The 13,925-nt window shown below is 49.5% G+C and overlaps 7 protein-coding genes across 7 annotated transcripts; 3 read left to right on the top strand and 4 right to left on the bottom strand.

The window, feature by feature from the left end:
* Positions 1 to 61: 61 nt before the first annotated feature.
* Positions 62 to 3,174, bottom strand: CCOS01_06547 (uncharacterized protein; the record flags this gene model as incomplete). Its single annotated transcript, XM_060454715.1, has 6 exons — positions 62 to 928; positions 1,010 to 1,078; positions 1,223 to 1,301; positions 1,502 to 2,159; positions 2,307 to 2,615; positions 2,877 to 3,174. The coding sequence occupies 6 exons, from the start codon at positions 3,172 to 3,174 to the stop codon at positions 62 to 64; spliced, it is 2,280 nt and encodes a 759-aa protein (XP_060314415.1).
* Positions 3,175 to 3,911: 737 nt separating this feature from the next.
* CCOS01_06546 (uncharacterized protein) lies at positions 3,912 to 4,878 on the bottom strand (the record flags this gene model as incomplete). The annotated part of the gene is made up of 3 exons (XM_060454714.1): positions 3,912 to 4,502; positions 4,575 to 4,652; positions 4,708 to 4,878. The coding sequence occupies 3 exons, from the start codon at positions 4,876 to 4,878 to the stop codon at positions 3,912 to 3,914; spliced, it is 840 nt and encodes a 279-aa protein (XP_060314414.1).
* Positions 4,879 to 5,327: 449 nt separating this feature from the next.
* CCOS01_06545 (uncharacterized protein) lies at positions 5,328 to 6,489 on the top strand (the record flags this gene model as incomplete). The annotated part of the gene is made up of 3 exons (XM_060454713.1): positions 5,328 to 5,996; positions 6,053 to 6,231; positions 6,291 to 6,489. The coding sequence occupies 3 exons, from the start codon at positions 5,328 to 5,330 to the stop codon at positions 6,487 to 6,489; spliced, it is 1,047 nt and encodes a 348-aa protein (XP_060314413.1).
* A 548-nt stretch (positions 6,490 to 7,037) lies between these two features.
* CCOS01_06544 (3-oxoacyl-(acyl-carrier protein) reductase) lies at positions 7,038 to 7,874 on the top strand (the record flags this gene model as incomplete). Its single annotated transcript, XM_060454712.1, has 1 exon — positions 7,038 to 7,874. One exon carries the CDS (start codon positions 7,038 to 7,040, stop codon positions 7,872 to 7,874), a length of 837 nt encoding a protein of 278 aa, XP_060314412.1.
* A 280-nt stretch (positions 7,875 to 8,154) lies between these two features.
* Positions 8,155 to 10,254, bottom strand: CCOS01_06543 (uncharacterized protein; the record flags this gene model as incomplete). The annotated part of the gene is made up of 8 exons (XM_060454711.1): positions 8,155 to 8,232; positions 8,299 to 8,669; positions 8,741 to 9,337; positions 9,458 to 9,520; positions 9,580 to 9,664; positions 9,751 to 9,836; positions 9,898 to 9,934; positions 10,006 to 10,254. 8 exons carry the CDS (start codon positions 10,252 to 10,254, stop codon positions 8,155 to 8,157), a joined length of 1,566 nt encoding a protein of 521 aa, XP_060314411.1.
* Positions 10,255 to 10,850: 596 nt separating this feature from the next.
* On the top strand, positions 10,851 to 12,140 carry CCOS01_06542 (mannitol 1-phosphate dehydrogenase; the record flags this gene model as incomplete). Its single annotated transcript, XM_060454710.1, has 1 exon — positions 10,851 to 12,140. One exon carries the CDS (start codon positions 10,851 to 10,853, stop codon positions 12,138 to 12,140), a length of 1,290 nt encoding a protein of 429 aa, XP_060314410.1.
* A 278-nt stretch (positions 12,141 to 12,418) lies between these two features.
* On the bottom strand, positions 12,419 to 13,837 carry CCOS01_06541 (O-acetylhomoserine (thiol)-lyase; the record flags this gene model as incomplete). Its single annotated transcript, XM_060454709.1, has 2 exons — positions 12,419 to 12,611; positions 12,672 to 13,837. 2 exons carry the CDS (start codon positions 13,835 to 13,837, stop codon positions 12,419 to 12,421), a joined length of 1,359 nt encoding a protein of 452 aa, XP_060314409.1.
* Positions 13,838 to 13,925: the final 88 nt, after the last annotated feature.

Here is a 13,925-nt window from a genome sequence, read left to right as displayed (position 1 = left end):
GTCTCAAGATGTCAATTCTAACTAAGATATCTAGAATTTTCCAGAGCCCAGAGATGCGAGATCAGCACAGTCTTGCAGCCAATACCCCTTGAATATCTTCCTTCGTCATGTGAATTATACCCAAGAGCTCGTTGTCGCGACTATAATCCTGTGCATGCTCTGGAGCAAAGGTCGCTCTCATTGCAAATGCTGCGAATGCCTTTGGGCTGAACTTGCCCGATGCTAGCTCATGTTCGGCGTTCTTGACAAGCGATTCGGTGTTGACTGCAACCGCCTTCCAAGCGTGATCTTGATCCAACGCTTTGAGAGTTTCTAGTAGCTGCTTTGGGGTCATCGCAAGGTCTCGGATACGAACGGCCTTGTTCTTAGTTGCGTCCAGGTTCTTGAGGATAGCAGCAACAGCCTGCGCGACTGTCTTGATCCTCGTTGCAGAAAATGTTGTGTCCCCGCCATCGAAGATGTTCACTGTCCGGGTCGAGAAGTTCGCAAATGCCCCGAGTGACAGGCCTTCGTCAAACAAAACGCTGTTGTAGACGTAGGTGTAAGTCAATCCAGTGTCCCGGACTTCCTTCTCCAGGTAATCTTCGACCTCTACCTTCGTTCGGTAGGTCGGAAAGGCACGAATCTTAGGGTTCTGGAGATCCGCACCGAACTCCGACGGGATGAATCGTTTTACCCCAGCGGCGATCGCAGCATCGATGAGTTTGAACTGGCTCTGCAATCCATCCTGCTTGCCGACTGCAGAAACTACAGCGTCGGTGCCCTCAAGAGCATTCTGAAGTGACTCGGACGAATCATAGTCGACTTCCACCACTCGGGCTTTGACAGGGTAATCAATCGGGGCGCTTTCGCGGCGAATTAAGACTGTCACATCGAAGCCTGCATCGAGCAGAGATTCTAGGATACGAAGGCCCAAGTTACCGCTCGCCTGATCGAATACGCTCTTCGAATCAGTAGATTGCTCTGGGATTGAAGTGATCACCGTTGATCAAAGCATGTTATGACTCACCCCAGCCAAAGCAACGGTCTTGGTTGCGTTGCTTCCTGATACAGCCATCTTTGTGCGTGTTGGAAAGAGCTTGAATTTGGAATTGTAAAAAGAGGACAGCGATAATTAACAAAGACAAACAGAATGGTAGAGTCAAGGGGCTGACAGCTGCATTCTAATATCCCTCGCGACTTTGAGCAAGGTTAGACCTTCTGCGGGGAGAAGGCTACCTACATTACGTGACTCTCGGGGTCGATGCGCCGCCTCGCTCTTTCGGCCGGCTAGATGTGACCTGCCCGACGCCTGTTCGGCACTTCGACGGTGCGTAGCTTCTAGGTGTGAAGAAGCAGTTTGATATTCAACGGATTAGCCCTGGTGTATGCTACAAGACTGTATTAACGTGCATGTACAAGAAAAAGTATAGCAAGTGCCATTCTCCTAAGTTACTAGTACGTGATAAAGTCCTAAGTTTTTTTTTGCTTCTCGATCAAGTTGTTTGTGTTGATCCGGTACATGGCAACAAGAGCCTCCTTCGCCTTTTCCATATTCAAATTTTTCTGTCGCTGCTGAATCTCCCGCTGGCTCTCAAGCAACTTATCCCTGATTTCAGCCCACTGCAAAGTGGATCCTGTCTCTGCAACGGTCACTGGGCAGACTTTGCCTCCTTGCTTCCTCCAGACTCCGTCTATGAGAACAGCCTCGATATCTCGAATATCGCTGTGACGAACAACCGCAGTCAAAGGATCCGAGTCTGCTACGCAACTCATTGTCACACTCCCGGCAGCATCAAAGAGGACCAGGTCAGCCAACTTTCCCTCCTTTAGGGACCCAATCTCGTCCCCCAAAAGCACCGCACGCGCTCCTCTGATGGTCGCTGCGTTGAAAGCATCCTGGGTGCTGCCCGCCGGCTGGAGATTCAGTTTTTGAGGAGCGCCATCTGAACCATTTGTCTCCGCAATCGCCTCGCGTTGGCGCGCCATCTGCAAAGCAGATCGAGCGAGAGACAGGATTGAGGATGTGTTATTTGTGTGGCAATCGACACCGATCGTGTAGTTAATGCCTGATGAGAAGGCAAGAGGCCAGCCGAAGCCCATCTGAGCTTCCGTGTCTGGAGTGCTCGACACAGCAACCTGGGTTTCAGCCAGTTTGGCTTTCTCGCTCGCATCAAGGCCTGTGGCGTGCGAGAGCAAGATGTCACTAGGTGACTTGATGAGACCATAAGCCTCCAGGGTGTGGATCAGGGGGTTTGCTCCTGGCTTCCAATCAGAACTTCACATATCCATGGGAAAATAGTAACGCCAAGCGCCAGCATACGTACCAAAGGTTGGATTTTTCGCGTAGTGAGAGGTAAAAAGCTTGATACCAGCATGGCGAAGTCCGTTGAAAATGCCTACGATGGCCTCTTTGGGGAGAAACCAGTAGTCGAATCCGAATCCGATTTGAACCCTCCCGTTTCCATAGGGCTGTGCTTTTGCAAGCTCAAAGATATGCGCCATGCTTGAGTCTGGCATGATATCCATTGATAGCTCGCAGGTTTTAGAGTCCCATTTCGTGAAGTATGGGGCTTGGGAGTAGGCGAAAATTGAGCGAATGCCTGAAGCAATTGTGGCTGATAGCGCTTGGGTGGCTATGTAATGAGTTCATCAGTATGTTATTCTGCTAAACAACTCCTCCATTCGCCGAAAGAGTCCTACCATGGTCATTGGTTTGATTGCCATGAGCATGATCAAGTACGAAAGTTGTTCCAGCATCTATCGCTTCCAGTGCGCCACCCAACTGGCCCCAGAACATGTCCTTGGGAGAATAGACATGGCTTTGCCAATAACCTGAGCTGTGTTAACGAGGCTGCTCTATAATTCTTCGTTGATATAGACATAAAATAACTTACCAGAGGGAACGTAGTCAAAGATTGATTGGTCTGCATGGCACCCCTTGAGCTGGGTCTGCCAAAGGTGGTGGTGGGTGTCAACAAAACCTGGGCTAATGATCTTGCCGCTGCAGTCGACGAGCTGGGCTCCTGCCGGGAGTGCAATTGCTTTTCCAATCTTGGCAATACGGTTGCCTTGCACAAGTATGTCGGTGTTCTTGAGAGGCGTCACATCATCTCGCTCATTGTGAAACAGTAGGGTGCCGCCTTTCAGCAGAATGGAGCCGGTTGCTTGAGGCGTAGTTTGGCTTGTTGTCATTGTGCGACGCGTACCGGGTGTCAATTATGATTGGTCAAGCTAACAACGAAAATCCGTCCGTCCTCGAAGTACAATGTCACCGTTAGAGATGGAGTTCTTAAGCAGATGTATTTAGGGATAATTCACTTACCCGAGCCCGGACTTACGGAGCGGGGCAGCGACAGGTGACCGGCAACTTCGGCCGAGAAATCCGAGAAGGCCGGTACCTTGTCAATCGCATTAACCAGTCAACGAAAAGAGAAGCACGGCGCCGAAATGGAATTCAACAAGGATGTGGAACCCTTGTCATAGTCGCTGCTAACTACGTAGTACAGTATCAATGATGAAAAGAAAGAGACTTGTGACCCCTGCATGTGGTTCCAGTGCCAATTGTTGCACACTTATCTGGTGAGACTAACGGAAAGGGAAAGGGTAAGGAATCAATCGTGGATGTGTGGAGATTTGAATTATTATTGCCTTCCACTACAATCGAGGATGCGACTGCGTCGTTCTAAAAATTGGTCTGAGCGAATGTGGCAGTTGCATGGCCTGAGGTGGGCAATGCATGCGGCGACCAGAGAGAGGAGCCACTAGGTATTCCCAGATATGTCTGCAGAGCATATGTTAAATCATGGAAGATGCGAGTCTGATGTTCATCGTTTGATTTTATATGTCATCTACATGCATTTGCTAAAAGATAGTGGTCTTTGGAAGACTTAAAGAAGATTCTCGACCTAAAGTTTGTGACGGACGGCACTTTAGTCGCTCTTTTGAAAGACCATCTTGTTCTTGATATGACCCAGCTTCTCGATCTCGACCTCAACCACATCACCATCGTTCAAGCAGCCATTGGTGTGCCATCCTACGCCCTCCGGCGTTCCGGTCATAATGATCGTTCCTCGACGCAGCGTGCGACCGCGAGACGCGAATGAGATGAGCTGGCGGCATGACCAAATCATCTGAGACGTGTCACTGCTTTGACGGACGATGCCGTTCACAGTGGTCGTGAGCTTCAGATTTTGTGGGTCGGGGATCAGCTTAGGGGACACTAGGCTGGGTCCAATAGGTCCGAATCCGTCAAAAGACTTTGCGTAGCCCATTTGATATCCGGAGACGTCGAGTGCGTGAAGGTTACGCGCTGACACGTCGTTGCTTACGGTGTAACCAAGAACGTAATCCAGCGCCTCGTCTTCGCTGATGTCGAATCCATCTTTGGCGATCACAACGCTTAGTTCACCCTCGTAATCAAGTAGCTCCTGCGCGTCTATATGGATCTTGATATCGTCCAGCGGTCCTGCAAGCCTGTCGGGAGGGGTAACAAAAATTACAGGCTTCTTGGGCGGTTGGAACTTTGAATTGAGAAGTAATCCTTAGCGCCTGCTTGGTTGGAAGCCTTTCACGTTCAGTCGCATCACTCTCACCTTTGTTTCGCTTGCATGAGACTTGTAATTGACCCCAGCACAGATAATGAGGGGTGTGTTTGGCAGCGGACACAATAGCTACGTAAATGAGATTAGTCTGTGTAAACTTCAGTTCGAGATTGGACAGTCCTACTTTGCCGACTACGGCTTGATCATCAGATACGTTGAAGCCAGACTCCAAAGTACCCAATACTACTTCCACTGTCTTTCCAAGCAGCTCCGATGCCGGAACGTTGTTGTCAATATTGCCATATCTCTCAACGCCTTCCGCGTCTTCAAATCGTATCAATCTGTCAAATGACATGACAACTTAATGAGATGAAGATTGTCTTTTTTCCGGCTTCGTTTTGATGATGAGTGACCCGAAAACAAGAGGGCGTGGATTACTGGCTGCTCTGAAGCAAACATAATTTTTGTCGTCGGTCGAGTGAGATTATATCTTAGTAGGACGGGAGACATTACGTCGACGCAGTCTGGTCTCGCAGCGCGTTGACGGCAGTGGTGGACTGTGCCGGAGAGAATGGCCGGCCGAGGATTTGCCTTTCGGCAACTTACACCGAGATCACGGGAGTTAAGTCGCCAGTCAGTTTACCCCAATTCGGGGATTCGGAGGGCGAAGGCAATAAGAAGCGTGGAAATACCAGTAATTACCATTCTCTTCCAACAAGCGTGATCATTAAACTTTCATATTCACATTCAACCCCTCCGCTACGTTGCTTCTCAGACTGATCGTCACCACTGCATTCAGTTCACATGATGACCCCACATTCGGCTGATTCTCGCATCCTTCTCGATCGTCTCTCTCACGTCCGTTATGGCCACCCCGACATTCAGAAAGCAAAGGAGTTCTATACCGACTTCGGTTTGATACCTGTGCGGGAAACCGAGGATAAGGTCTACCTACGAGGATTCGGAATTGATCAGTTTTGCTACGTTGCCGAAAAGACGAACGACGGAATGAGGAAGTTCAGGGGAGGCGCTTGGATTGTGCAGTCCATGGCTGAGCTAGAGAAGGCGGCGAAGCTCCCCGGATCTACCCCGATCACCGACTATGATGCTCCAGGTGGAGGGAAAGTCGTCATTGTCAAGGATCTCCTAGGAGAGCCAATCACTTTGATCTACGGCCAAGAAGACCGCGTCCCCGAGCCTAGAGAGGTTCCCAAGCCAGTTATGTGGAATACCTGGGAGGACAAGAAGAGGCTCGGTGAGTTCCAGCGACCAGATCGAGACCAACCATCGAAAGTACACAAGCTCGGTCATTACGGGTTCGAAGTCAACATCGATCGTCTGCACGAGGTCTTTGACTGGTATAGCAAGGTTTTCAATTTCAAAAAGACCGATTGCCTTTACCACCCCCAGAATAATAAGACAATCATGATCTTCATTCATCTCGACAAGGGCAAGGAGTTCGTCGATCATCATGTTGGTGTCTCCCAGAACGCTCTGAGATTTGGTATGAGCTGACATATAAAATGCAGAACATCTTCATCGCTGGTTCGCCCGAGGTTACCGACGGAATCAAGGCTCATCATAGCAGCTGGGAGATAGATGATGTTGACAGCCAAGTAGTTGGCCACCACTACTTGATCCGCAAGGGACATATCAACGTTTTCGGCGTGGGAAGACATGTCCTCGGCAGCCAGATCTTTGATTACTGGTAAGAGTCTTAGCTTGAAATGTTTCCTTGATCATGGCATCCCTAATATCCCTGTCTAGGTTTGATCCCTCTGGATTTGTTGTCGAGCATTACGTCGACGGCGACCTCGTGAACGAAGACTCTCCAAATGCCAATGAGCCAGCTGTTGCTGCTACAGTCTCCAGCTGGGGACCGGATATTCCTCGTGCCTTTTTCACGAAGAGATACGAAGATCTACCGGGACTCAAGGATTTCCCTACCATGCCGATTGAGGCATAGATTTGAGGGCACAAACAAGGCACTGAGAAAGGAGGCTACGGAGAATACTCGGAGAACTTAGGCCATAGTAAGAAGAATGCAGCGGTTTTATCAGTGTCAAGAGCAGTTTCAGAAACGAAGCACGCGTATTGGACCTTACTTAGTTGCGCAGTATTTACATTGGGTTTTCTGGTCCGCTTGGATCCAATGGGTCTTGGGAATGGAAAAAACACCCACGGATGTGATAATATTCTGAGCTCGACGAGTTCTTGTCTCAACTACGAACAGCTGTTGATTTGGTGAGATATTTGATTTCGGCCACTCTCGGTGCATATATCCCGAAGATCCGTCTGAAGTATGGGTCTCAAACCACCAGGACGCACATATCAATGACCAAAGTACTTTACCTTACTAAGTAGAGGCCCCCTTACTTCCACTGCGAATTTGACAACCATCAAGTTGACAAGATTCCTACTTCCATTCTTGCTTCTGAAGCTTAGGTTCCCTGCTCCACTTGTTTCAACCTACCATACTAGACACTCTCGCTAAATTCAACGCCCGCGCAGACCATGTCACCACCAGTTCATGCGCCTATACCACCCCGGGGGACGATGACGAACAAGGTAGCCCTCGTGTCGGGTTCGTCAAAAGGCATTGGGGCTGGAATTGCAATGGAACTCTCAAGTCGTGGAGCAAACATCGTTTTGAACTACCCTTGGGGTTCTTTGAAGCAAGAATGCGAAGCTACTGGAGCGAAACTCCAAACTGATTGGATCGCGGTCTGTGCCGACCTCACGGCGGATGAAGGGCCAGAAGAATTGGTGCGCCAAGCTGTGGCAAGGTTCGGTCACATCGATATCCTCGTGAGCAATGCCGGATACGTGCCCATTGCACACCTCTGGGACACTGACTTGAGCATGTGGGATCAAGCCATGAACCTGAATGCACGCGGCGCTTTCGCACTGGTCAAAGCAGCGCTCCCACATCTCACGCCTTACAAACCGGCCGACCCTCCGAACATGTCTGGTGCTATTGGCGGCTCCCGCATCATCATGGTGGGGTCAGCGGCGTCCCGAGTACCGAAGCCGACTCAAGGAATCTACGCAGCGACCAAAGGGGCTTTGGATGCAATCTTGCGTGTTTGGGCAAAGGAATTACCACCGAAGTACGGCTGCACGGTCAACATGGTTGCACCAGGCCCCGTACTGACAGAGAGTTTTCTGGAGCACTTCTCTCCCGAAGAATGGGAAGGATTGAGAGAAGTCTTCATCAGAGATACACCGGTGGAAGGTGGTGCGGCATCTGTTGAAGATGTCGCATGGGCAGTTGCGTTCTTAGCTGAGGAGCGATCACGGTTCATCAACGGCGAGTACATGTTTGTGACAGGCGGTGTGTCCATGCAATAGAAGCTTTTTGTCAATTCATCTTACTTCCTAATTGACCATTATCCGATCACTACATTTCTTGACTACCTTACACCACTAATGTGAAATCTATCACGCACACCGACTGGAATTTGACAATTTGGTTTGTTCAACTTATGCAATGACTGAAATGGCACACAACAAAACATGGATACACCGAATCTGCCTACTTCTATCTACCATTCCGAATGCACCAAATTAAGTTAATTCCTCTTACACGACTGCATGTGCTCCATGATGACACCTATCACATAACTTTAACTCAGCTCTCTCGATCTGAAGCAGTCTCGTTCGTAAGTCGACTCGTCAACAGCAACTCCCAGTCGGGGTCGGGAATAACCTGCGCTCGTTAGAAAACCATTAGCATTCCGATCGTCGATAGCAGAAGGCAAGGCGTCGTTCTTACCAATCCCTCGAACTCGATGTTTTTCGGCCGCGTCTTCAAATCCCCAGATAGCCGGATATCATAGCGCGTGATATACTCGATCAGTAAAAGCTTCATGGCGACCTCGGCAATGTATCGGCCTGGACAAGCATGCCTGCCATAACCCCATGTTAGGTCCTTTTTACCTACTGTCACCATTCGATTGCTGCTTCGGGCCTCTTCTTTAGCGACGCGCATTCGATAGAATCGGAGACCATCAAACACCTCAGGATTCTGGAACAGATCTTGGTCCATGTTGATGGCTCCAGTCGGCAATGCGATGCGTGCGCCTTTCGGGATGCGAAGGCCGTTTGATAATGTGAAGTCCGACATAACCTTCCGCTGGAAGCTTGCTGTTATGATTCGTTGATGTCAGTTGAAACGTCCCCTCATTGCCGTAGTATTGTGTTGGACTTGTACGTACCCAGATCCGGCGGGTTCAATCGCTGAGTTTCCTTGATGACACTATCCAGCTTCATCATATCCGTCAATGATTGCTTGCTGAGTACCCCGTTCCCTTGAGCCAGGACCATTTCAATCTCATCACGAAGTTCAGAAATGTACTCCGGGTAAGTCGCAAGATCCATGAGACACTGGGTGACTGTTGCAGCCATAGATTGAATGGCGGCTACGCACAAGTTGATTTGAGCAACTGTGTGCGCCTCCACGTCGTCTGGGCCAAGAATCGTGTCGGCAAGATAGTCCAGCAGTGCGGGAGGACTGCTCAGGGGCTTCCCTCCAGGCAGCCTTCTTCTTTGCAAAGTCTTGGCTACCAAAGCTTTGCCTTCGCCAAAGCGCTGCATCATGATTCCGCGTCCCTTGACAAATCGATGGACAAAAGGTCGCAGCGCTGCTGGCCACTTCTTCAGATTTTCCGTCCAAACGACAGCAGAATGAACATGCTCGCTGGCAATATCCAGCCATTGATCATTGTTCGCCGACTCAGCGCTGTGAAATAGTCTTGCGGAGACACGAGAAACCTGACGCATAACGTGTGGCCACGGCTTGACAACTGTGGGAACTATTCAAAAAGTAAGTATTGCCAAAGGTGAAAGCATTATTAGGTGGAGTCCAAAAGTCTTCAAGAAACGCCTGAGAGCTAGGTTGCTTTGGCTGAAGAATTCAAGGATTCGAGACTTACCTCCATAGGTTTCGAGTGGCCAGTGGCTGCGTATCAAATCAATAAGTACTGGAACATATTGCGCTGAGAAGAGTTAGATGCATGATTGAGTCTTGGAACAATAACTTCCGAGGACTGCTCACGAAGACTCGGGTTCAGCTTCTTGTTTACGATGGCGATTTGTTTCTCATCGAGGTTGCCAACTTTAGTATACTTCTTCATACTAAACTACCATCCCCAGAAGGTTGAGCAGCGAGTTAGAAACGACTTCTTCACTGTTACGAGAATAAGTGAATTTCATGTCAGGTACGTACCTCTTCTTCGAGAAATGCAGCGAAACTCAGGGACTTGTGGCTTCCTAGTCCGTGGAGTAGCTCGAGGGGTATAATGATGTTCGTGCCTGCAAAGTTGTCAACGACAGGGAACATTTCGCGAATGTCCCCTAGTATTTTCCAACTAACCTTCAGTCGTGTTTATCCCAAATACCCGATTTTGGAACTTATCGTTGTCAGAAATTCAGCTTGGAACCCCGTTGTTGCTAATCACAATCGCAAAAGAAATGAGCATACTTTGTTGTAACTTGTGATGAACAACCTTCTTGTGTCTTTGATGAAAATATCAATTCGCTCCTGTCGATCGGGTACCTCATCTTCCAATGCAATCGAAAGTTTTGGCATTCTGACCTCGACTGCAAATGACCAGAGAAGCAGAACCCCGAAGGCGCAAGCGCAAAGAATTGTCCATCCCGCCACTGCCAACAGGTTTTGCTGAAACTTGTCCCTTAAGATTGGGTAGTAGAGCCCAATTTGTGCAGACATTGTAGATAAGTTTTGTGATAGCAGTGGCTTGTGCTGGGTCTATTGAGTTGTGCTGTGTTCTTTTGACGGTGTGAGTTAAAGTTCAAGTGAACATTGAGAAGACGTTATTCATGTCTTGTCTATTGACCTCCCCGAAGCTTTCCAGTCATTATGCCAAGACCGATTGCTTTCTCAACCCTGGCAGATTGTATCAGCTCGGTCACATGCCTGGGGCGTGATTGAGCTCCGGAGTTTTCGGCCGACACGCTATGGCGGCTTACAGGAGCTCGGTTTCTCGGTCATTCTGCCAGGCGTCCAAGCAAGCACGTATTCCGGGTACTAATTTTGTATTCTTTACTGTATAGGACATGGTCACAACTGGGCCATTCTGGCTAATGCCCAACCGAGTGGTTGATAGAATGCAGCACCTAGATTCAGACGCCTTCAGTCACTAGCTGAAGCATTAAGAAACCTTATCGGATTCTATTATCTAGTATAATGCATCTGTGTCAGCTCAGATCTCATATCTCAGTCACTGCGTCATCCGTCTTCTGGGCCTGACATCTACCCCACGCCCCATCATTGTCTTTGCTTAGTGAATACGTGCTTGATATCCAATGTCACCAGAAAAAGACCTCAGTCTGGCCATCGTTGGCGGTGGTATCGGTGGCCTCTGCCTGGCCCTATACATCACAACTCACACGAAAATCCCGGTCACTGTGTATGAGAATGCTCCAAAATTCGGCGAGATAGGAGCCGGTGTCGCCTTCGGACCAAATGCAGTACGAGCAATTACGAAGATATCGGAGCCACTGGCGGCTGCAGTTGAAGCTCGGGCGAACAGAAACATTTTCGCAGACAAGGAAAACATCTGGTTCGACTTTAGAGTCGGGATGGACAGCGCCGATGAGACCGCCAGAGCCCGTGGTGTCGTTGCCGGGACGTACCTCTGCTCTGTGGAGCATCCCGAACCAGGAAGCTGGATGGTGAATCGCTCGCATCTTGTTGATGAGATAGCCAAGCTCCTTCCGACTGGAATAGCGCAATTCAGCAAGGCTTTACACGGTATAGACGACCTTGGAGACAATGGTGTCCTTTTGAAGTTTGGGGATGGGACGTCAGCGAGCCATAGTGCCGTCATCGGATGCGACGGGATCAAGAGTCAAACCCGACGCATCATGCTTGGAGAAGATCATCCCGCCACCAATCCCTCTTATACCGGCAAATACTGCTACAGAGGAATGGTTCCGATGGACAAAGCTGTGGAGCTTCTAGGCGAGGAGAAGGCGAAGAACTGCCAAGCATATCTAGGGTATCACGGCCACATGCTCACCTTTCCCGTTGCTGGTGGTAGAATGATGAATGTGGTCGCCTTTCAGTCGTCAAAGGAATGGCCTCACAAGACGATGGTCATCCCGGCAACCAAGGAACAGATGCTGCAGAGTTTCAGCACATGGGGTCCGGATGTACTCAACATTGTTCGACTTATGGGCCAATCAGATATTTGGGCGCTCTTCGATCTTTCGCCTATGGAGAATTACCACAAGGGCAGGATTTGTCTCCTCGGAGACGCTGCGCACGCTTCAACACCCTTTCAAGGAGCCGGTGCAGGTATGGCCGTGGAGGATGCCTATGTTCTCGGAAGGCTCCTCCACAATCTCCAGCAAGCACAGGATCTGCCTGGCGTTTTCAAATCCTTCAGTCGAGCTCGAGTTGAACGCACGCAAAATCTCGTTGCTACAAGCCGAGAAGCTGGTCACTTGTGGCACTTTGAAGCTGAGGAGGATGATCTTGGGAAGATCACGGAGATTATGAAAAACAGGATGAGTTGGATTTGGGACAAGAACCTTGATGATGACATTGCGCAGGTTACCACAGATCCCCAGAGAGCAGATATTCAAGATTAGGTAGCTTCAAGTACTTGTGTATATTGTAGTGATGTATTGTAGTGATGATACTCATACTAGTATTTTGTGTATTGAATATGTGGAGTGCAAATATGAACCGGCTTGATGAGAAACACACCACGTGGGCAGGTAAACACCATAGAATCTTATGAGCCCAGCAAAGCCAGATGATCATACGTTTGAAAAAGTACTTTACGCACTTGGCAGCCCAGAATTAGAAACAGAAGCAAGCTGAATATTTAATACTAAGTGTCTAGGGACACGAGCTCTTGTCCAATCTATGCCTTTGGGACAGCGGGACTGATGCTCATGCTCTGTTCAATGTCGTGGATGATATCGTCAATGTGCTCGATGCCAACTGAAACTCTGACCATTTCCGGCGCAACGCCAAGATCGATCTTTTCTTGTGGTAGCATAGGTTTATGTGTTGTCGACCAGGGGTGCATGGCAGTCGTTTTCGCGTCTCCATATCTAACTATAAATCAGCACAAGTAGCAGGTGGGTGCCAACGGCACGGTATTCGTCACTTACCCTGGGTTATTCGAGATCATCTTGAAGTTGTCAACCAGCTGTTCACCAGCATCCGCTCCGCCCCTGATTCCAAACATAAGTACCGCCCCAGCTCCGCGGGGTAGATACTTCTGCGCGAGCTTATAGTGAGGGTGACTAGGAAGACCAGGATACGAAACCCACACTACGTTCTCGTGTTTCTCAAGCCAGTTCGCGAGAGCAATGGTATTCTGAGCGTGTCGCTCGCAGCGCAGACTCAGAGTCTCGATCCCGAGCACGAACTGCTGGCTGTTGAAAGGAGAAAGACAGGATCCAACGTCTCGGAGGATCTGCCCTCGAATGCGCATGATAAAGGCCTCTCTCCCAAATCGCTCGGAAAAGTTCAACCCATGGAAGCCAGGACATGGTTTGTTGAACTGTGGGAACCGAGTCGAAGATCTCCAGTCAAAATTGCCAGAATCGACGATGATACCGCCGGTTGCACTCCCGTGACCGCCGATCCACTTGCTCATGCTCTCGACGACGATGTCTGCTCCGTGCTTTATGGGCTGGCAGAAGTATGCGCACCCGACGGTGTTCTCGACTACAAGAGGAACTCCCTTCTCATGAGCAACTTGCGCAATGGCTTCGATGTCCGGAACATTGAAGTTGGGGTGTCCGATAGTTTCGATATAGACGGCTTTGGTGCGTTCATCAATTGCTGCTCGGACTGCTTCCACAGATTCTTCCACGACGCGACATGTTACGCCGAACTCTGGTAGGAGAAAAGAGAATTGATTGTATGCGCCGTGATAGTAATGCTTCGTCGCTACAATGTTCTCACCGTGCCCAGCCAAAGCAACCATGGTCATGAACACGGCTGCCTGACCGGACGAAACTGCCACGGCTGCAACGCCACCTTCAAGGGCTGCGACACGACGTTCAACCACGGCTGTAGTTGGATTGCCCGTGCGGGTCGCAATTTCACCCTCTTCCTCAAGGTTAAATAGCCGAGCAGCATGAGCTGAACTGTGGAAGTTGAAGACGTAGGTCGAGTAGATCGGGACCCCACGCGCAAGCGTTGCAGAGTCAGGAGTTTGCCCTGCGTGGACTTGTAGAGTCTCAAATTTGGGAACATGATTAGATCCATTCTGGGCGACTTGAATCACTCGCACATCCTGTTTTTGGTCTTGTTGGATGGTCGCCATTTTCGAGTCTAGCGGGAAGTTTTCTCGACTTAGGATTGAATGTAGTGAACAACAGCAAAGGGTGGTAATGTCAATAAGAAAATGACGA

The sequence above is a fragment of the Colletotrichum costaricense genome (assembly GCF_030867565.1).
Source record: "Colletotrichum costaricense strain IMI 309622 chromosome Unknown Scaffold_6.1, whole genome shotgun sequence".
NCBI classification, from domain to species: domain Eukaryota; kingdom Fungi; phylum Ascomycota; class Sordariomycetes; order Glomerellales; family Glomerellaceae; genus Colletotrichum; species Colletotrichum costaricense.
The sequence above is the reverse complement of the archived record's forward strand: the minus strand, read 5'-3'. Positions and strand labels throughout refer to the sequence as shown.